The sequence below is a fragment of the Poeciliopsis prolifica genome, unplaced genomic scaffold (assembly GCF_027474105.1).
Source record: "Poeciliopsis prolifica strain line A6 unplaced genomic scaffold, Auburn_PproV2 SCAFFOLD040, whole genome shotgun sequence".
NCBI lineage: Eukaryota > Metazoa > Chordata > Actinopteri > Cyprinodontiformes > Poeciliidae > Poeciliopsis > Poeciliopsis prolifica.
The window spans coordinates 4,166,740-4,190,252 of NW_026562415.1; the positions used below are offsets into that span (position 1 = coordinate 4,166,740).

Genomic DNA, 23,513 nt, shown 5'->3' on the forward strand with positions numbered 1-23,513 from the left:
ATACAAGAACACAAGTGAGACTTTATTCTTATATTGTCAAAAACGTTTTTTTTTTTTTTTTGTTTGATCTGGATTTGTTTCAGAGGTTTTGGGAAAGCTACATAGGCTGCTGTCGTCAACCAATCAGAGGACTGCCTCTTTTTTATTCATCCCAGTAGGAGTATTTGAATAAATGACGACTCAATAAGAGCACCTCCTTACTTTTGAGCTCATTAGTTATGCATCACAGTTCTCCCCCACCGACAACCCCCCCACCGTGTCTGATCTGATATGTGGCTGATGATCAGGGTTTTTTTTTTTTTGTGTGTGTTTTTTTTTTGCCGGGGGTCTTGTTGGAAACAAACGGCCACAAGGTGTCAATGTTGTCAGATGGCGCGTTTTTGCTTTGTGACATCTGGGCCCCAGTGAGGCGAGAGGAGAGCTGCAGGTGGAGGAAGGAGCCTCGCTGCTGCTGCAGCAGCAGTTGTTGCTGCAGCTGCTGGACGTCGCTCTCAAAACGAATCTATTTGGATCCACCAACTTCCGAGAGGCGTTGATTTGCGCCGGTCAGCAACAGCGGGACCCGACCGGATAATAATTATATAATAATAATAATAATAGAAACTCAGACAGAAAACTCGTTTCCAACGCACAGTGTGACGTCTCCGCTGCTCCTTCTTATTGTGATAATTGAGGTTCTTCATAGAAAGTGCTCACTTCTTATTACTCTTCCTTTGAAACAGAAAAGTAGTAAAGAAATTATTTTTGTACCTAGTTATGTATGCACAGGTTTTTCTCTGTCGTATTGATTGTTTTTTTTAAATAATAAATAAATAAATCAATCAAATAAAAAAGACCCCTGAGCTTCTTACAGTGATTAACTTTTTCTTTTTTTAAAATGCTGAGATGCGTTTACTTCATATTGAAAATAAAAAGTCGTTTGATTGTAGATTTTTGCATTTTAGGTATCAGCAAGACCAATAGAAAATAATAAAGAGCTGCAATCTGTAGATACGCTTCTTCCCAATGGCCTGTAAAACTTTGCAGTATTCATGAATTTCTAGGCTGTTTTAAGAAATATGAGCAACTTTAATACTTTTTTCTCTTTTTTTTTATTTTTTAATGCGTGTATGTGGAAACAGAATATCGACGTAAACTAGAAAACAAAAGAAAAAAAAATGAATGAATTAAAAATCACACTTTAGAACTTGACTTGGAACAACTCTACATGGCAACCCCATGTCTCGGGTTGCCATGTAGAAGGCTGAAAACCTTCAACTCAAATCTTGATCAGATGGATGAAGCAACAAGTCACAAGAGGATTTTGTCCAGCTTTTAAATACAAAATGATTGGTCTAAGGTGTTTGCGGTTAGACTTTTTGTCCAGAAGAGAATACGGAACAGCACAGGGAAACAGATGTTCTGTACCATTTGAAGCTATGCCCGACATTTTGTTAGTTCATTAAGAGACTGAAACAGTTAAATGTCAACAGAGTAAAAATTGTCTGTTTTTTTTTTTTTTTTTGAAGTGCAAGGTCCAGTTAAGGGCACAAGAAGTACAAGAGCAATGCATTAAGTTGGCATGGGCTATGATAGGCAGATGCTACTGACCTGGGGGTCATAGTGGCAGGAGCGGGTAGATGCTTTGGATCCCACGTTTTTGCCCTACAAGACAAAAAAAAAAAAAAAAAAAAGAAAAGAAAAAAAAGTTTGGGAAAAATATTTAAGAGCGTAAAAAGCTTGTGTGTTGCCTTTCCCTCTAAATGCCACGGTCTACATGTGATCAAGTAGCTGTGGGTTATTCTGGAAAAACAAGTCCGATCCACGAGGCGGCCCTTCTGTACAACGTCCATGACGAAAACGGAGCTATTTCTAACGTTTTGCTCTAACACACAACAGCACGCCGTTCACTGGGATCCAATTGTTTGACGGACGACAACAGTTTGGGCTCAGACAGCAGAAGAAACCCTCTATTATTCGTCAGCAGTTGTGATGTTGCACAATTTTCCTACAAACTGCAGCAGAAATGAGCCAACTCACCAGAGGAAAACCTCTAATGAAGTGGGAAAACGTGTTGAAACATCATTTCTGCTGGTATAAGCGAAACACTGTTGGATCTTAATAAGCTGATAATGTTGTCTGAAAACCAACAAAACACAGCACAACATAAAAAATAAAATAAAAAACCTGTACAAGAATATTTGAGTTAAAGCATAACATTTGAATTCATTGCCATTTAAAACAGGATCCAATTCAACCTCTGATATGGTTTGAAATTGTAAACAAACAAACAAACAAACGTTTACCACATACTGGAAATGAAACGTTAAAATACAATTTGAAATAGCTCCAGGCGTATAAAGACGGGATTGGGCTGCAGAAAACCCTGACTGGAGCGACGGGATATGCGAGACATGGTTGAATTCTGGATAAAGAAATGATCGACGCAAACTTTCCAAGAAAGCTTTTGGTTTTAATTTTGCCAAGGAAGTTCAATGTGCTATTTTCTGGTAAAGTCTATTGAATGGCTCATTAACAATGTGGCTGAGTGGTGTAGTGTTGTGCAGTGTGAGAACAGGGAGTCCATGTTTTTAGTGCGATGGGAAAGTAGTGTGAAAATACATATTTAAGTCGGTTGTTTATTTGGACAAAAGCAAATTATTTTAAGGGTGGGGAGATAAAGCATGAAGCGTGCTTTGAAAGTGTTGGTAAAAAGCGGAGTAGATGGCAATGCGCGCCTTCACAGCTTCGCTTAAAGGATGGAGCGATTATGTACGCGGACGACATTTGCTTGTGGTCCACTTTGCTTAAGGCCATTAGTGATTTGACTGAAGGCATTAAGAGTCAAGTGAGAGCAAAGAGCAAAAAAATAAAATATACTAATTCAGGTAGAAACAACAGCAGCGCTTCTGCCTTTAAAGTAGGCCTTGACCTGCTGAGCAGGGGAAGCTTCTGAGTCACTCATTTCCAACTTCAGAAGACGGCTTTTCTGCTAATGGAGGAGGATGTGGTCAGAACCAGCGGTGAAGCCTTAGGCGCTGCATTTCATGCCAAACAATTGCATTAGCTGACAAAGATTAACAGCCTAGGTATGGATGGGCTTACCTGCACAAAACGTGCCTGTAATTTATTGGGACTTTATCTTGCGTGTGGTGTAAATGGTTTTTATGCCACGTTTCAATGGGACCCCCACCACCCCCCGAAATGAGTTTCCCTGCAGGTTTCACCAATTCAGTTTAAAAACAGTCGCAAATGAAAATGCGTCACATCAGAAATGTTTATAAAAAAAAAAGAGAGCTAGCTAGCTAACTGCTTAGACCCGCAAGTTAAAGTAGTTAGCTAGCTAATTCTTCTAGCTAGCTATTAGAAAGTGGTCCACATTCAGCACTGTAAAATTATTGGTACCTTAACTTGGTATCACAAGTTAAGGTGAATGCAAAACCCTTTTCTCGCTAGCCAGTTAGCTAGCTAGTTCTTCTTAGCTAGAATAACTAGTTAGCTAGTTCTTTAGCTAATGTTTCTTACTAGTTCTTCTAGCTAGAAAAAATAGTTTGCTAGTTCTTTAGCTAAGGTTTCTTACTAGTTCTTCTAGCTAGCTAGAAGAATTAGTTAAGTAGTTCTAGCTAGAAAAACTAGTTAGCTAGTTTTTTAGCTAATGTTTCTTACTAGTTCTTCTAACTAGCTGGAAGAATTAGTTAAGTAGTTGTTCTAGCTAGAAAAACTAGTGAGCTAGGTCTTCTAGCCAGCTAACTACTTAAACCATGGCAGATGCAAATGGTTCCCTCTATAACCATTGTTATTGCTAATGTAGCTGCTAATATACCCTTTTTAACAAGCAAGGGTGTATTAGAAACTACATATCTATCAAATTTGATCACTAGCATCTATTAGAAAATTAATTCTGATTTCATATTAAAAAGAAAACATCAGCACATCATCAGAAATAGTCCTGAAAGGAAGCAGGAAGAGTTTCAGTTTTATATTTTCACTGTAAACTTTCAAACATTCAACAGATCATTGCATTGACAAGTATGCGATGCAATAATAATAATGATAATAATAATTAAAAAAAAAACATTCAGCATCAGCTCAATGGTATCTTAATGCTGCATATTCAATTTACAAATACCACCACCCCCTCTTTCAATCTTTTAATAAAAGCTTGAATATAAGACATTTTTATAGTATTTATTACATTGGTTTGTCAAAAAAAAAAAAAAACTGCACCTAGATTTCATAAATCAACAAGGCATTTCCCCCCCTGGACATCCAACATTCATCGCAGGTGGCTCGGAATACAACAGTGTTCTGGTTTTTGGGGTATTTAGGGCAACGGGTAAAAGCTAAACTTTTTTTTTGTTGTTGCTGTAAATCCTAGAAACACTTTCAGATCCAATTTTAATGTTAGTCAATTTGAGAAAGTGCAAAAAAGAAAAAGAAAATTACACTTGGTGTAAGCTTTTTACTCAATTTTAGCTGTGAGAAAACGGTAGCTTCCCATTTCTGTGGTAGCAAGAAGAAAAAAAAGGCTACTTCGCTACGACAATTAAGCTCTTAACCTGCAAATTAAGCCATTGTTCTTGCAAGCATGGGAGACTTGAGCTGAGCCCAAAGAAACCGTGAGTCTCTAAACAGAAACGAGGAAAACACTGAATGGGTTCTGCTCGCTCTAAAATTATTGGCACCACAAGTTTAGGTGAATGCAAAACCCTTTTCTGACTATTTGAATTGATTTGGCAATAAGTTTTAAATCACTATCCTTCTAAAAAAAAATAAGCAGAGTTTCAGGTTACTGGTTGAAGCCATCAGAATTTGATTCACATCTGCATGATATTAAAAAAAACAGAAAACCAGGCCCACACAACCCCTACTGTGTTAAAGGGGAGGAAGTTCGCACAAATATTTCAAATTGTAAGGAGAAATGGATATTTACCCGACTTAATCTGGCAAGTTCTCGCTTTTTTTTCTTCATCTTACAGAGCATTCAAAGGAAACGGGCACGGTGTGCATGCATCCCAATGAAAGAGGTCACCTGGATTGCAAAACGTTTCAGAAACAAAATTTCCACAAAGTAATGGATATGTGTAAAAAAACAAACAAAAAGCACCTCACACTAATTGTTAAGCATGATGGAGGAGCTGTCATGCTGCGGGGCCCATATGTCTTCTCCAAAGGGACTCTCTGCGTTCTCAGTGCCAGGTTATGCTACCGCAAGAAAAATGTAGCAAATTTTATGGCTTTTCACACATTTTTACGAGAGGTGTCAACAACTGCGGAGGGAGCTGCAGGCAATTCTCACGCACCGATCGATGAAACAACCCATTATGTACAATTCGTTCATTATTAGTGCTTAAACACAAAGTTGGGTCACTTCTTCACAGGAGCCGCTGTAGGGTTCAACTAAAGGTTTTCAGTTGCTTTTCTATTATCAGGGAGTCCACATGCGTGGGCGGTGTACTGAAAAAAAAAAAAGCAGACATTTTGCTCCATAAGTTAAGTAATTTCAGTATTTTAACTTTAAAATAAGTTTTCTCTCCACATTTACAAAAGACGGCGCTGAAGATCCGACAGAACACATTTAAAACTCAGTGCGTCAATATTTTCTTTGGCTGTTGAGATTTGCCACCAGGTGACGCGGATGTGATGCACCTTTGAAAAAGGAAAGCGACTCACAGGAATGGCTACCGCTGCAGTGGCCCGCTCAGCTGCCGCAGAAAGAAAGCTGTACCTCGCCCAAAGTAAGCGAGAGCATTTGTGACCCAGTTTTGACTTGACGTATCAGCGCAACCCACATAGTCGCACCGAGACCGACGGGCCTTGGAAGATAAAGAAAGTTTCAAAAAAAAAGAAAGTACTTAACTTTGGTAGGGGGGAAAAACTAGAAGGTGTAGATGGGTCTGTTGGTGTGCAAATAAATAATGCTTCACAAAAAAAATAGAATAAAATACTGAGTACCTTTTAGCTCAATGGATGAAATAGGAAATTACCCTAGTATAGGATTTGACTTGGGGAAAGTTTATATATATTTAGGAACTTAGTGAAGGACCTGAAGTGTACAAGTGGCGTTTGAGTGAATGTTGAACCGGACTGTGCTCAGAAAGCTACAGTAAGTGGTTCTGCTTATGCTTATTGTGTCGTTTGCATGATCATAAACAATACCTGAAACTTTGCATCATTAACAGACACCCTTCACGCACATTGGCAGTCCTGGTAATAACGTGGAAACATTCTGAACAGAAATGGAGATTCCTGTGGAACAGCAGATTCTCACGGCGAATAATTCACTTTTTGATCTAAGACTATTCAAAAAGTAGGACAGTCCTTCAGTTTTTTTTTTTTTTTTTACAACATTCACAAGGTTGGAGAGGCTTCAAAATCCTCTGCACTTGGATTGGGAACAGGCCCACAGCATGATAAACCCTCTACCGTACTGACTGGAGGCCAGAAGGGGCTTTTTCTTACAGCCAGATTTCACTTATTTATGTTTGTAATGGTAGGACAGAAAATGTTTTGCCCTGCTCTGCCTCCTGAACAGCGAACTTGGATATTGTCAGGAGCCATGGAAACTTGGTAACAAGTAGCGTCGTATTTTTAGCCAAAGAAACTGAATGAAACTTACGGGCTAAACTTTAAAACGATCAAAAGGCCGTTTCCCCCCTTCTGATTGAATTCTCATCTTCACTTTGCAGCGTGAGATTTATGCAAAAATCAGTCAGCTGTCAACCTGCTTTAAGGCCTGAATGAGGATGCTAATAAGTATGGAGGGTGAGGAGCATGCTTACAGATGGAACAGAAGCAAACACTTAGCTTTTCCTTAAACCGAACACTTATCTTTGTCAACTTGTAAAGCAACGAGAAGAAAATAAAACATAAAAAGCAGCAGTTGCCAAACGTTTACACCTGGCTTTGTGCGCATCATTTATTGGCATCAACTTGCAACTGAAACAAACAAAAACTATTATATATATATATATATATATATATATATATATATATATATATATATATATATATATATATATATATATATATATATAAAATTTTGAGACACCAGGCCAGGCTCTTTATTACTGTTAGACACAGACCAAAAAAGGAGGGGAAACATATCTCTTGGCCTTATTTAGTAAAAGGGAAGAATTATTAATAAATACAAAAATAATAACAGATATGTACAAATATGAACTATAATACTTTCAACATTTCTTCAAAAATGCCATATAAATTCCATATATATATATTTTTTTATCATACTAAAAAAAAAGTCTCTGTAGCTCAAACCTTAATGGTCACTTCGATACCAAACATTATTTAAGAATGATAAATTATTATACAAAAAAGCAAAAAAAAAAAAAAGACAAAGCAATCTAACACCGTTGTAATAATTCCATTTTGAATGCTAGTCCATCAAAATCAGAAAGAAGAAGAAGAAAAAACGAAGTGAATAAAGTCAAACTTTATACGGTTTTGAAATACAACGCACCGACGTGGCATCATTGGTAACACAAACACTTCCTTCCCTCCGTTTTGCGCGAGCAGGACTTCTGCGTGGCACCGACGCAGAAGGTGGGGGTCGGGGGGATTCAGCCAAGGAACTCAGGACAGTAAGTGCACTTGGAACACAGGCATGCTGGGACAGAAACGGAGGGAAACGGACAAAGCCGCCGGGTACGCAGGGAGACAAAGAAAAGGGGAGAGAACTGGCTAAAACCCAGCCGAACTCGCTGCCGTCGCTCCCCTTCTCAGACTGAAAGACAGAAAGAGCCAGAATGAGAGAAAAGGCCAGTGGGAGCAACGAAGTGGCATAGATAAAGTCCCACAGTAGTTGTGTCAGGTGGTCCAGGAAAAACAATCACAGTTGTCTTTCTTTGTCCAGCAGACTGGAAACAAAAGTCGCCGTTCTCCAGAAACTTCTGCAGCGCAGGAGTTGTCGGCGAATTCCCTTTACAAACAATAGTTGTAGTTTTGTTTTTTGTTGTTTTGTCAACTTGTTCTGTAAAAACCACAATCAAAGAGAGAGGCAAGGGAGATTCCCGACAGGAGGCTCCCCTGCCCTCCCCACCGTGTCGCACTGAAGCCGTCGTTGGAAGAGTGGCGAAGTCAAAGGTCACAAATGGTGGTGGCCTGAAGAGCTGCCCGACGTTCTGTCCGCACAACGGCTTTCTGTCAGTGATTCAGCTTGGTCTGCAGAGACAAAACAGGATTATCATTCAGAGCTTCGCCTTAGCGCCGACGTCGACTGCGATGCGTCGCAGTCCAGAGAGGACCGACCTGTCTGGGCGACTCAGGCCCCGACGCCAAGATCCCCGCGCCGTCGTTTCCCTTCCCAAAGAGGCTCTCCAGTCCGCCGGGTCGGCTCGCTTTGCTGGATTTCCCTTTGTAGGAGCTGGGACTCCTCCTCTTCCTCCCCTCTGCTCCTCCACCGTAAGCTAAGGGTCCTGTAGGCGGAGGCATGGGCTGGTGGGGGCCCGAGGACGGTTCCCTGGCCGGGTAGGTTAGACTGCTGGTGCCAAGTTCACGACTAAAAACAGAAAACAAAACAAAAATTCAGTGTGCACTGGAAAACACAGCTCCATAAAAGAAAACCATAAGAAATTGTTTGAAAACATTCACAGCTCAACTGAAAAAAAGAAAAAACAAACGTGTAAGCCTTCAGAGCTTCTTCCAGATTGAATTCTGAATATCGAAATGTTATTTTTCTTCTTCTGAAACTTTTTTTCATTTTTGGATGCATGCCTGGATTTATTGTGATCCTGAAAAATTAAACCCTGATTCATCTTCAGAAAAGAGACAAGCATGTGTGTGAGCAGGACGTTCGCATCCTTGTTGTAACCGTTATTCATTGGTCACGTTCAGTCATGTTTGTTTGTTGTTTTTTTCTTTGGTCAAACAACTTTTGCAGCCGTCAGATTTTGCTCCAGAGAGGTTTTGGGAGATGTTAGTCGGGCCTGAATGTTTTCTCCTGTCAGGACTACACCTCAGTAGAGAGGAGGTGAATACAGGAAAACGCAAACAGTGTCTTTTCTCACCACTTGTGCGTGTTGTGGCTTTGCTCTGCTCTGGACAGCCAGTCGTCCGAGCTGCTCAGAAGTCCGCTTCCCGCTCGAGGTCCCTTGTTTTTGGCCGGGGAAGCCTTGGCCACCCCGAAGTCTTGAAACGTCTGATGAAAGCTGCTGCCGTTCCGTCTGTGGACGTCCACGGTCTGAAACGGCGACGGAGAGAATGACGACGGAGGGTGCGAAGAGTTCTTTCTCTTTTTCGACCCCGCCGCCGGGACGTCCGGGTCTCTGGGCGAGCGGCTGGCTTTGTGCGAACCGTTCCGGGCCTTTCCCGGCGAGTCTCTGGCGCCGAACAGTCCGGCTGCCGACGCCGACTGTGGCAACGTGGCGGTGTAGGCGAGGCTGTTGGAGCGGGAGGACAGGACGGTAGGGGGAGGAGTCTGGTGCGCGGTAACCGAGGCGGCGACGGACGTGGAGTTGGAGGGGAGGCTCTCGGCGGCCAGCGGCACCTTCCTGGAAAACGCAAAACAAAACTCTTCAAAAATATGAAAATAAAAAGGCGATCTTGAAGAAAACCTTTGCAGTGCAGAAGAATTACCATGAACTAATTAAACATGACATTTGAAATTATGAACAACTCGCACAAAACTTACATTCTGATTCACTTCACACCCCTGATTACCTCAATTTTAATATCTGACTCCGGTTCTAATAAGAGGCAGTAAAAGTTGGTGTACACTCGCCTCCACATCTGCGCGTTGAGGTGTTTCTCCACCATGCTCTGCAGCGCCATCCTCATCCTGTCCCACCGCCTGTCGAACACGTAGTAGCCTGGACCCACGAGCCGGCTGCTGAAGACGCAGAACTGGAGGAAGACACAAGAGAAGCTGGTTGAGAGCGAAATGAGGGAAGGAGGAGAGAGAGAGTGAGAAAGGGATAGATAAAATAGGGAAAAAAAAAAAAAAAGGACATTCAAGGATGAAAGGGCAAAGAAATACGAGAACGACGCGAGGGATCAAGTGGGAGGAACGCACGGAACTAATGTCGGACAAAAAGCTGAATTTACATATCGTCACTGCAAGCAATTCGAAATCTTTTGCTTCTTTGTAATTAAAAATAAATGCCAATATAAAAATAGGACAAAAACAGAAGCTCAATGGCTTCACAGCAAGTCTTCATTTCTGCACCGTTGAGTCTCTTGACATTTACCCCTGAAGGCCGTGGATGATGACTGGAGTAGTGCAGGGAAGGCCTGTCGGCGTCATCGGAGGTCTCCGCGTCTCCCTCGTCGCTGGAAAGCCGGCCGCTGTCCCCCGCTGCGTTCGCCCAGCCGCTAGGAGACGGCTCCGGGACGGGCGTCGCGGCAGGAGCCGCCGGCGCTGTAGGCAGAGGACTGGAGGCGGAGAAGGAGGAGGAGCCGCCTGGGACTCTGGACAAAATCCATCGGAAACACAGAAAACGAGTGAGTACGCTCACATTTTTGTCTCCCTTATTCAGAAGTTGGTGTTTTGTGGCACCCCCTGGTGGTTAAGCGTGGAAATGCAGAAACTTTTTCCTCAGTTGCAGTTCAGATCTGGATGGACAGAGAATCCGCGCAACATGGGTGGGATCTGCTCATCGCAACCAGCAGCAGAGACGGAGCCAATAAACCTTCCAGTGTGGGTGTGTTTATTACATTAGGAGCGCTGTTCTCAGCCCACAGAGGAGAATATCACAAAGTGAATGAATTCAACATGTTTTGAGAAAGCGCTAAAGATTTCAACTCCAGACAGCGGAGGAAGAAAGATCAATCTGCAAATCCACACCGACTGTGAAGAAGCTGCGTTTTGTAGCTTAACCTCCTTGTGGCGGTGATCAATTAGTCTGGTGGGCACCAGGCGGTTTTTCCCTGTGACGGCTTTACCTCGGTATGTGTGCGTTTGCAAGCCGCAGCTTCAGCGAGGACAGCGGCCGGTCACCGGGGCAGTGCGGCTTGCTGGGACTCGCCGTGTCTTGAGGCGCGACGCTCTGGCCGCACGCTTCCTTCCCTCTCTGCGCCGCTTCCTTCTCCTTCTCCTTCAGAACCTCCCGCTCCTTCGCCAGACCCTTGTGCTCGGCCAGCAGCACGTCGAACGGCCGGCTTCGGCCGGGGACCGCGCGGCGCTGGGTCAGGGAGTGAGTCTGTGGCAGAACGAGGACGAGGGTTAGCCGTGGATGTATTTTCTGTCGTTCACGGTGGATTCTGATGCTTGTACATTTTGGACAGTCAAGCTATATATCCTTTTAGATGTTTTAACAAACAGAATTTTCTGAAGTGTGTTTGCAAGGCAGCCTACAGTGCCAGTCGCATTAACCGGCACTCAAAGGAAAAATGCAAAACATGTTAACATATGTTCATAACGGCGTCCCAGTCAGATGACCCTCGTTTTGAACTTCATAGTTATGGTACTGTTGAGCTGTTGCGATGCCAGTCAGATGCTACTAGATTGCAGAAGAAAACACACACACACACACACACACACACACACACACACACCACACACACACACACACACACACACACACACACACACACACACACACACACACAACCAACCTGTTGCCATGGTTGCAACAATCAGAGTAAAACAGCAGGAGCCTGAAAAGGTTCTAAAAGCAGAAGGAATAATTGTCCCATAAAAAAAACAACCCTAAAACGTTTCCATCCAAAATGGACAGAAATTTATTGCTAATGTGACCTTGTAAGAGGGATTTCCAAATATCTCGAGTAAAGTGTTTTAATTTAAGAGAAGGACGATTTTTACATTTCTTATTTAACAAAAAAAAAAGAACACTAAAAGTCAGGGAGGATTCTTCAAATTGCGCATAAATCACACTCCCAACTATCCCGACTGCAGAACAATAAGAACGCGACAGCTTTGACCAATTTGAGAGTGAGGACAGACTGAGAGCTTTCGGGAGCACTTTGTCTTCACGTTCGTCTGATGCCAGGTCGAGGACGACATCCAGGATGTGTTGCTCTGACGATACCAGGTGAGACGGCAGCAGGGTGGGATTTTAGATTTACAATAATATGCACAAACAGAGCTGCTAACTGAAGAGATTTACTACAGTTAAATGAAAAAAAAAAAAACTTAAACTCACAGTTTGCTTCACTAATATAAACAGACCAACACCAGCCCCATATTTAGAGTGGTCTCGACTGTACAGCGTAAGGAGATTATGTTTAAAAATAAGGCTGTCTGCAGATTAATTTTTTTTCTTTTTTTAATCGCAATTACCGAGATGACGCAAAACTGATCTGTTAGCTGGCAGGATTCAGCCCTTGCTGTAAAACAGAGGTCACCTGGACCAAAATACCTCCAGCTTTCCAAAAAGAAACGAAGCTGCCAAACTATTAATTTACATACGTTCAAAAAAAAAAGAAAAAAAAAAAAAGATGCATAACAGCACAAGCAGGCTGCTCCTGCTGAGAAATGCATCCGGACATGCAGGATGACTAATTGGGCTGCCGAATGTTTAGACAAGAGGCAAAGATTCCAGGCTACCTGGTCTGGTTAGCCAAAGGTTGTTCATCATGTTCAGCATCTCACAGGCTGCAGTTAGGAACACAGCTGATGCAAAAAAATAAAAATAAAATAAAATAGAAACAATGCTGCTTCTGTCAACTCTTCATCACTGCATAATTGGTCCTGACAGAGTTAAGCAGCTACGAGCATGTGGTGTAACTGGAACAGCACCACCGGTCCTACCTCTGTCTGTCTATAGCACAGGACTAATGCTGCTGGTGCAGATTTAATGCAGCACGTGATTGCAAATTGCATCTGCCTGATGGTGGAAATCGTGACGGAGACAGCCTGAGTGTGTGTTCGACTCCATCGCTGCTCTGCAGGTGCTCGGTTTTGAATTCGGTGCTGACCAAATCTGTCTTCACAAGCACATCAAATAAAAAAAAAAGAAAAAGGTTAAATAATATTACGAGCAGGACGTTAGCGCCAAGCTAATGGAAACCTCCAAAAATTTTTTCTTCTTTTTTTTTTAAGTATGCGTGACACTTATTGGCACAGCTGGTAAAGAAGTGAGCGCTCTTCATATACGGGTTTCACATCATGCCACATGTCCAGAAACCCCCCCCAAAAAAACAACAAAATATTTTGACCATCATCTTCTACCCCCCCTCCCTCCTCTTCCGTAAAGTATGACAAACAGTCACTTGATGGATCTTTAATTACTTAATAACCAGTGTGTTTGAAAAGATTAGTAAAGCTTGGTGGAGGTAATTAAAGGGCAGTATTAGAGTAATACAGCTAAACGATGATGCAGCCTCATCTCACATCTATAATTAACTCATCAAGAGGAGCGAGGACCCTGGAACGCTTCGGCAGAGCTACCCTGTACTAATGGGGAAACTGGAAACGCAGACAGATCCCAGCTACAGATATGATGACTGGTGATCTTAAGAGTTTTTTTTTATTTTTCCTTAGAAGATGATGTGTAAGCGGGTTGAGAGTTGGACCGTCGGATTGCGTTACCTTGCAGGTGAGCGAGCGCGTGCAGGAGCGTTTAGTCTCGGGGTCAGGCACGCCGCAATGCTTGTCCGGATCAAAGACTCTCCCTGTAAAACAAACACGCGCACACATTACACTAAAATATATCAAATGTCATTAGCTGGAAGAGGATGCTCAACGGTGCACTGCCTGAGCTAATTCGACGCTTTAAGAAAGCATCTCGCTCTCCCTCACGTCAACCTTAAGAGTTTCAATCATTCAGATGTAATTAAAGAAGTCAGATGCTGTGATTCTGTGTAGAATCGCTGCCTGTGTTTCCTGCATCAAACACATTTAATGAACAAGTGATCCATGCTGTGACAAATTCTTCTGGCAAGAAATATTGGCAGGCTGACAGGAGTCCCCAATGACTGACAGCCCTGCTAGCTCTGCTGTTTATGAATGTTGTCTGGAGGTAGCACTGATTTTAAGAGGAAATGTAAACTTTAGCTTTTAGCAAAAGCACAGGAAGTGTTTTCACTTTATTTGTTTAGCTAAAATCTATTTAATCTGATTGGCAGCTCAGTAACAAAATAAAAGGAAGATTCAATGTGAATGTTAGAAATGCGCGGATAGGTTTGAACAACTGACTATAACAGACCCAAACTCATCTGGGTCAACTGTTGTAATCCAGCACTTGAACGTAAGAAACACTGAACACAGGAGAAATAAAATATGTGGCAGGTTGGAGATTTTGAATCCAACAAAACGGAGAAATTACAAGATTATTGCTGTTTGCTTATAAAAGCTCAGTTCGCTTAGCAATAAGCATTAGAAGAATGCTTCAAAGAACATAAATTTACAGAATGACAAACATTTCCAGATCTGACCAACAAAAAAATGCATGATACTTCAGAGTTTAATTCGTTTGCTCTGAAAACAACGGAAATGCCATTCAGTTGTTTCATTCTTTTCTGACTCTATAATACTAAATTTATCTCTCAAGGCTCCAGAGCAATTAGCAGGATTGCAAACTCAGTTCATCTTTGGACTACTTTCAAAAATGCACAAAAATTTACCACAAATCTGAGGCAGATGCACTCAAATGCAAAGTTCGAGTAACACTGGACGATTTAGATTTAAAATGCTTTTTATTCAACCAAAACGTCTGCCTCTTTTGATAACAAAGCAATGTTTAACTATAACCTTCTAATTAAGAAAAATGTACGGCAAAAATGATTTAGACCCTGGTCAGTGATTTGTGGAAACTTTCTGATACTTGTTATAATTGCTGACCTGCTTTTTGCAAGTTTCCATTTGCATTTCTGCAAGCTGGTGTTGAATGAGCTCTTTAACATCTCCCTAAACTTTAGCTCCCTCCACAGTTACAAGATGAGACTCCAGCCAATCCATCCCCCAATGTTAACATTAGAAAGCAGCCAGTAGTAAGATGCTGAAAAAATAAAAACATTACTTATGACCTAAACATAAAGGGTAGAAGAATCATTCTTGGCTTGGCTTTCAGTGTTTATAAAATCCACGGACCGCTAACAAGAACGCAGATTACTTCTAATCTCTGAGCTTTTGTTTTCTCTAGACTTGATTAAAACGTGATGCCAATTTGAGAAGCAGCTGAACGGAGAGTACTGGAACAAGTTTGTAGCTGCAAATGTAAAAGGAGAACTACGCTGGACAAAATGTGGATTCGATTCTGGACAGGCTTTGCCGTACTTGGAAGCAAAACAAATTTAACTGAATGATTTTTCTGACTGCTAGAGAACCCTATCCAACACAGGGAGTTTCTCCGCACAAAACAGCAAGGCAAACTACAACCTCCAGTCGGCAGGTTATCTTAAACTGTTGCTGGGAGAAGGCTGTAATCTTGTCCTGGCCTGCTTTATAATCCTCGTAATCTTTCTGCGTTTGCTGCACCGGACAACAGGTCAAATCTACGCAGCGGCAACAGGCACCACAGATATATAAACAAACTCACGTGCTCTTACACACACAGAGAAACACTCAATTTACACTGGCTAGACAGAGCAGCATGATAAAGAGCAAAACCAGCAGAGAGGAGCAGAGAGCAAGAAGGAAAAACTCAGCCAAGTGTTAATACGTCAGAGAAAAACAAGGAGGAGGTGGTGTAGAATATTAAGATGATAAATATGTTGAGATACCATGGGTGGGTGGGGGGATTCTTTAGATAAGCAGCTTTTACGGCAGTAAATCAAAGATGATATACAAAAAACCACCATCAGCTGCACTTCTGTTCTATTTTTACACAGTAATGATGAATTAAAAGAAATCTTGCTTTAGAACGCAGAAGAAAACTTTCACAACTCGTAATTAAAACAGCTTAAAGTCCATTCCTCTGGACTCACACTCACCTGAGGCTCTCTTGTGCGGCCTAGCGGGGGACTTAGTTCCGTTCTGTTGCTTCTTCTCCAAAGGCGAAAGCGACGGCAACGACGGAAGAGCGACGGACCTGTGGGAGGGCGAGAGCGAGGGCTTCTTGTCCATCGAGGAGGGAGACGCTGTCGACGGCACCCGTCTGTCCAGGGGCGATCGGGCTGGGCTCGGCCGCCTGTCCAGGGAGGAGGGAGGTGTGATGGAGCGCGGCGTGGGGGGACCGGTGCTGCTGCCGCGGCCGTTGGCGAGCTTTTCGCCGGAGCGCTGGGAGGCCGGCGGGGCGGAGGAGGAAGATTTGAGCGGCGAGAGCGTGGATGAGGACGAAGAAGAGGACGAGGAGTTGAGGCGAACGTGCGACGTCGAGTCTGCTCGGTTCAGACAGGGCATCTTCTCCAAGCTCACGACTGGTAACGACACACTGGTGGGAGGGGAAGGGAAAAGGCGTTAAAATGCAGCAAAAACGTCTGGATCGGAAGCTGCAAAAGCTGAGAGGAACTTTCAAAAAATGGAAAGATGCACAAACCATGTCTTGTTCCTTGCTCCTTTTGGTGGGTAGACGGCAAGCGGCGCCTTGCTGAAGCGGGAGTGAGGGTAATCTTTGGGGACCCTGAAAGCTAGCGAGTCCCCCGGGCTGGGGGCCACAGCGGAGGCCACCGCAGGCGCTTTGGGCTTCATGGGAAGCAGAGGGCTCCTGGAGGGGATCGGGGAGCTGTGTCGCTTCTCTAAAACACCCCAAGAAGAAGAAGAAGAAGACAAAGTAATGGTTACCTTAACCACGAGGAAGAGTAAAAGGTTAGCTGACCCACACACAGAAAACAGGAATGTAAATAGAAACAACACAGTCATCATACAGAGCCATGCAAAAGAACGTCCTCAAATTTTGTCACACTGGAACTATAAATTCAATCTGTTGAAGTGACACGTATGAAACAGTCCAGCAGAGTAAACTTTGCTTGTAAATTGGAGGAAAAATTATAGTTTTATGATTAAAATTCAAAGTTTGGCATGAATTTGTGTTCAGCCACTTCCCCCTTTCTACCTCTTTCAGTGCCAAAAAGAAAAAAACCCATTCGTGACAGATGTAGTTCACAATCAATGCAGGGGAAGTAAATGTAGGGCACGCTTTTCTTCACCACCGACAGAGAAACAATTCAAAGTTGACGAGCAGACGGGTGATGGTGGATCTAAATGCTTGAGGCCACAAGGCTCAACACCATGGTGGAGCGTCAGCTTCCAGCACAAAAACCACATTAAACATACAGCCAGTGCTGCGTTCAAGGTCGTTAAGGTACAGGAATAGTCATGCGTTACAATCACTATTCAAAGTCCAATTAAGAAACTGTGATTTGATTTTCTCTGATGCTCTGTATTCAAGCTGACGCAGCCTAAGCTGTTTTGCTAAGACGAGTGGGCAACAGTTTCAGTCTCCATGTTTGCAAAGGGAGCTATAAACAAACAGTTTTAAAAGCATGCAGTGTTTTGTCAGTAAGAACATTCTACTTCTTTTTTTCTCTGCCTGTTGACAATCAGAAGTGGAATACAACACTGAAAGTCATATATTGACTTCTTTCCTGTTCCCTAACCAGATGGCTGTTTTGTAACAAAGCACATAGCAAAACTCAACTTCTCCTCAAGAACAACTGTTCCCAAATCAACCTCCAGCTCTTTGCTCCAATTAGCAACATGCCTGACGCTACCTGAAGTACACTCATGTGATGAGCGCCACCTTACTGATGTAAATCAGACTAGAGCCCACAATAATGAACCCGTTTTGACCCCGATCTGATCAGAACGCTTGAGCGAAAGACTGTAGAGACACAGCAGGGGAAAAACAAACACACAAGTCTGTTGGGTGTGTGGGTGGAAGATTCGGGGTGGTGTTGGTGGTGGTGGGGGGTGGCTGAGGAGAGGAGAGGAGCTTAACTTACGGTTTTTGCTATGCATGTTCTTTGTGGGAGCAAGGTGGGTAGGGGGTGGGGGGGTGTGGTCCAGGACTGTCTCTCTCTGAGTGTCTCACAGGGAAACTATATCCCAGCTACCTGAATGAAAACAGAGGGGTGAAGATGTCGTAAACGCTCAGAAAATAAGCGTAAGGAGAGAAAGACAACACATACACACGCACTCACTCGCACACAGATTGTGTTTTAGGCAGCGAAGATAGACAAGTTAGGTCGAAATAAAAAATAATAACGAAAAAAAAGAAAGAAAAAAAAAAGAAAATCGGTTTGCACAAAAATGTTGCAAGTCTGAATTTCCTGCTTGGTGATAAGAATCAAAGTGTGCAAGAAGCGGCAAAACTGAATCGTACTAAATAAGAGGAAAGTAACTAACAGACAAGAAAGGGTTAAAAGTTACGAAACCTGTTCAGAAAAAAGAAAAGTTATTTTGAACTGACACTTCAGTCAAAAAGTCGTGTTCTCAATCATGAGCAATCAAAAACAAACACCTGGATATTCATGCAAACCCAATTTTTTGCAAAGCCACAAAGTGTTCCCTGCTTTCAGGAACGAAGCATGCTTTCACACACACACTGAGGCGTAAAGGCAAACCGTCGCCTTTACACAGTACATCCATATAAAGAGAAACAAGAGGAAGAAGAACCACCGTTTTCTGCGACACATAGTGGATACGGCACTAGCCACACACGGTATCACTGTTAAAGGTGCATGAAAGGCACAAAATCGCCTTTTCTCTTATTCAACCAAAGTTGAATCCCTAAAGTTGGACCAGCTCATTATGGTGTCGACTCACTTTCACAATCAGGACAACGTCAAACCACGTGGCTGGAGTTTAAGCAGGGTAAAAATCCACCAAAAGGCTGAGGAACAAAGTTGTAATTATGTGCAGCTGAGGTGAAATCCTCAAAAACTGCAGTTTTTCCTTCCACTATATTTTCCAGATCAATTTTTTTGTTGTTGTTTTCGCTTCAGTTTTTATTAATTCATTAGATAGAAACATTTCAAACTACTTTAAAATAGAAACTATCTTCAATTGGAATGTATCTATGATTGAATTGAAATGATTTTAGGTAAATGCTTTGAAACAACATTCGTTGTATATAAGTAAAGTTGAATTATCTAGATTACTTAATTTTTCAATATCACTAAAACTGATTAAATGCGGCATTGTTAGTTTTTTCACTAACATATCCGGCAATAAAGTCTGGTTCTGTCTCCGTTCACACTAATAAAAGCATCTCTTCCCGCATCTTTACAGCAATATCTATTGATTCACCCAGCAAGAAGCACATAGCGTAGCTGAACAACCACTCAATGGCAGGGCAGCATAACAGAACTCAGTCTAACCTGAACTGTGTGTTTGTTCAGAGTGAATGTTTGGAAGTGGGCTGTGGGCCACAGGGACAGGGCGTGTGTCGGATCATTATCACAATTTTACATTAAAATGTACATATTCCGAGTGGATTCTGGTGAAAACACATGTAAGTCGCACCAAATCTAAATCTAAGCATCACAGTTCTACAAACACTCTTTGACTTCTTATTTTTCCAAAGAGTTTCTTGTGCTTGTGATTTTTTTCCTGTGTGACGGGTGTGCAAATAAAGCGCCGGAGGCAGACAAACAGCGGAGGCAGCTGTATTCAGAATAGCAGGGCTAAAGTCCATAGTTGCGTTCACTGGCATGCAGTACAAATTTCAGACATTTATTCACATGTTCTTTTGCTTTACAACTCACCAAAGCAGTTGACGCTCCGATTTAAGCATCGGCCTGTTTTACCCCCACAGATGCAATGAACTATCATTCTTTGAATTGTTTTATTGGTCAGCATAATGTGTAATCATGAAGCATTTCTGCAGAGGCCATTTGGACAGCTCTAAACGTCACATGCTATATGTTGATTTTGAAGATTTTAAGATTTTAAGCTCCAAAATTAGATGATGAACGATGACACACTTGTTGCAATGACTCTTGATGGTTGACTTTTAAAGTTTCATGTTTGCATTTTTACTCCAGATGATAAAACTTTATAAACTTTTAGCTAATAAAAACAAATTTTTAAAAAAGTTTTTCTTGGTATGAAAGACAAAAAGATACAACTTAGTTAAAATAAGCTAAAACATAGTATAGTAGTTTTTCCATTAAGTAATACAAGGTAAAGTAATGACAAAAAAGTACTTGTCATTAACAAGTTAGAAGCTAATGAACCCAAAACATTCAAAATGAAGGACAAACATGAAGGAAGACACTATATTTCACTTAAATGAACATTCCTCTGGCCAGGCCACCAAGCCACTCAACCCCAAAGGCGCTATCCCTGCTACTCTCTCCTGCTTGCCTGCTGCCATTGGTCGTGCTGACAGCCCAGCTGGCTGCTGATTGGTCTCTGATTCAACCTGCAGGCAGAGCCAGTAGATGATAAGGAAGTAGCCTCTCACAGCTCGGCTGAGTTATGTTGAGTATGTTGAGAAAGAAGCAACAAGGACAGAAAGACGAGAATATAAGAACAAACATCTGTGATGAACACCAGTAATACCAGCTATTAAGTGTTTTGTCAACTGCAGCTGCTCTCTTATAAACAACACAAACTTCTGCATAAACCAGCAACACAGTGACGGTGCTGGTTTACACAGGAGACATCCTTGTGAAAACGGTTACCAGAAAGTTATTTTTAAGGCGCTGCAAATAAATTACCGTTTAACTTGATGTCGTAAACAAATGTATAGCCCACAGTCAGCAGAGTAACATTTGGCGATTTGGATAAAAATAAAGAAACCTGCCACGTTTCCAGGAAGTGTCATGTTTCAATCTGCTTCAGGATAGGAATTCAATTGCACACAGAACCAAAATCCAAACGCCGAGTGAGACCAATGTTTTTAAATTTCTGCAAGAATGTTTTTACTCGAAGACAATGGCGTCATAAATTACTCAATCTTCCAAGCAGCCTAATAATAATTGCAGATGCTTAACACTTTTTTGTCGGTTTCACATGGAGCTTTAATATTAGCTCTGTATCATTCTAATCTTTGGTTTTAGAACATAGAAGACGCCAGAGAACCTTTACTTAAGATATTCTGCAAAATTCTTTCAAATCACAGTTATTTTGACCAAAATTTGTAAACTTAAAAAAAAAACAACAGTAGTTTGATATTTCACAATCCTATGCTGCAGCACCTTATGAATGTTATTATACTTGTCAATGGATGGTTCTAATCCTGGATTAGTTCAATTAGATTTGTCTAAAATTATTTCTGTTACTTTTGATATACAATTTTAAATAGTTAATTTATTTTTCTGTCTAAAAAATGTATTAAATCCTTAACCATGGACATTTAAATATCCGTACTTATAAAAGATTTATGTCAACTGTCTCAAAATGATCCCAAATGTTTTACTGATTTATTTACTACTAAACCATTTTGTCATTCTGGAGTACTTTGCATGTTAAAGAGAGAAAACACAGAAGAATGAACAAACTTTGGTTGCCGTAGGACTGTGGATGAGGGGAAAAAGGTACTTTGAGAGCAAATGAATGCAGGATGTGTCACTGCTTCCCCAAACATGACTTGAGTTAACTGAAAATAAAAGTAAACCAGAAACAACTGCACCAGTTATGAGCATGAAGAACTACAAATACTTCCTGTTACTTCCTCCAAACGAAAAGGTGACGAGGACAAAAATAATCCAGAACACAAACCAAAAAAATAATAACAATGTCAGTCCACATTTTCGGTGAGATAGAAATAAAGAATTGGGTTTTACAAGCCCAACTGAGAGCTAATATGCCTCCAAACCACAACAGCAACTGTTAAGTTGTGCGCGTGAAACCCATCAGCGCTTCTGTGGTTGAAGGCAAATTTCACCACCAACATTCAGACGGCGAGCAATGTGAACAACAAACTTTTATGACAAGACACTCAAACTCGGAAGCATCACAGTTGTTAAGTTCGGGGTATTCTGAAGCTGAAAAGATGTCTAGAATTGATTTGATGTGCCTGGACGCTCAATAAACCCACAGCCACTGAGAGAGGGGGGGAAAAAAGAGGACAAATGCTCCAACTAACAGCAGCAATACGACCCTCTCAGCCCGTGTTCAACTCACTCACACACCAGGAGGAGGAAGAGGTAGTGAGGAGAGGAAGAGGAGCAGTGCGTTGAATTATCAAAAAGATACGATGGAGGTTTGATTTATTCAATCACATGGCTTCAAAAGCAGAAATCTGCACTGACCCGTGAATTCTCTCTTCTCCGGTGGGGATCGGGGCCCACGAAGGAGTCCGGTTTCAAACACACCATAAGGGATGTCCATATAGAACTCGTGTTCCGGGTAGTTTACTAGCTTCCTACACAGGGAACATAAATTCCACTCTTTCCTTACAGCACAAATTTGACTTTTACGCCCTGATTAGGCAATAATGGGCTCTAAGGTTTCAGTATTTTTGACCTTTTTTCCCCACATTTCTTTTCTGAATGCTCTCTAGACAGAGTGTGGTTCTGACACTGCCAGTGCCGCAGATTTAGATTATATCCTCCAAATTTATGCAAAGAATATGCATGCCTGCTTCACTTTAAGGAAAAATAAATAAATACATCCACAAAAAATGAACCAGTCTGGTGAAGACAACTGTTGGTTTCTGTGCTTTTTAGCCAAGTTTTTTAAAGCTGAAATCCAAAACTTTATAGGATGGATGAATGGCCAATAGATAAATGAATGGATGAACGATTGACAAACAGATGAATCAACAAGTGGATGATTGATGGATGGATGGATGGATGGATGGATGGATGGATGGATGGATGGATGGATGGATGGATTTATTTGCTGAAATGTGATGTGGAGAAGAGTTATTCTGTTTTTTTTGTCTTTGCCATTTGTGTGTAAAGCTTCATCGGTTAATTAGTATTTACCTTTTAATGTTTAAAATTACACTGAGAACAATATGGGCACAAAATAATGGCTACAAGTCTGGTTAACTAGTTTTAAAACCAGGCATTAATCAATATTTTACTAGAATATACCTGCAATGCATGTGGCTAATGTCAGCGTAAAGTCCCGACTGAATGAATATCATTATAACATATTTATGTCACGTTAACAATGAACAGCTGAAAAGTTACCGGGTTTATCAATTCCTCTCCTTGTCATTTATGTGGATATTCTTTGCACAAAATGTTGAATAAACAATAATGTTTCCACATATCATCTCCGATGTCCGCTGGACTTTGAGTTGCGCCGTCTCTTGTTTGGGATGCATATCTCATAAGAGGGGAATCTGTGCTTTATGATTGGCTGCCGGTCACATTCGACAGGCTGCATTCTTGCTCCCCGAAGGGGAAAACCCCACACTCTGTAGCGACAAACTGGCCAAGGCAGAATAGCATGTTAAATATGCAAATTCCTGATTTAGATAGGAGCGGCCTCGACGTTCTACCGACTGGACGCGATCAGTCCAGTCAGTAGTCCTGACATACTACAGGATGATCCGTCACAATTATTGTACTGGGCTTAGGGTGGAAGTGAACTATTGCATCAGGTAATTTGATGTGCCCAACTTCTCCAACTAAATCTAATGATTATTGAAGAGCAATAATCAGACTTCATAATCTGCACTCTTTTGGTTGAATGCAGTATTTATTTCCACATTGATTTTATGTTGTTTAGTTTTTATTCAAGTGCATTCTTTGTCAATGTAGACAGAGTCAATTTT

At 41.7% G+C, this 23,513-nt stretch overlaps 1 protein-coding gene across 3 annotated transcripts in view; it reads right to left on the reverse strand.

The window, feature by feature from the left end:
* Window positions 1–7,029: 7,029 nt before the first annotated feature.
* The window catches only part of atxn7l1 (ataxin 7-like 1), a 28,314-nt gene continuing 11,830 nt past the window's right edge, over window positions 7,030–23,513 (reverse strand). For 2 of the 3 annotated variants that reach the window (XM_055054813.1, XM_055054811.1), the window contains 9 exons: window positions 16,374–16,572; window positions 15,829–16,268; window positions 13,487–13,569; window positions 10,879–11,135; window positions 10,185–10,404; window positions 9,719–9,840; window positions 9,006–9,488; window positions 8,248–8,497; window positions 7,030–8,160 (listed from right to left, as the gene is read on the reverse strand). In XM_055054813.1, the coding sequence (XP_054910788.1) occupies window positions 8,143–8,160; window positions 8,248–8,497; window positions 9,006–9,488; window positions 9,719–9,840; window positions 10,185–10,404; window positions 10,879–11,135; window positions 13,487–13,569; window positions 15,829–16,268; window positions 16,374–16,572 (2,072 nt within the window). In that variant the 3' untranslated portion in view covers window positions 7,030–8,142. Of the gene's footprint in view, window positions 8,161–8,247; window positions 8,498–9,005; window positions 9,489–9,718; window positions 9,841–10,184; window positions 10,405–10,878; window positions 11,136–13,486; window positions 13,570–15,828; window positions 16,269–16,373; window positions 16,573–17,778; window positions 17,874–23,513 lie in introns of those variants that run through there. The other variant, XM_055054812.1, reaches the window with a different exon arrangement.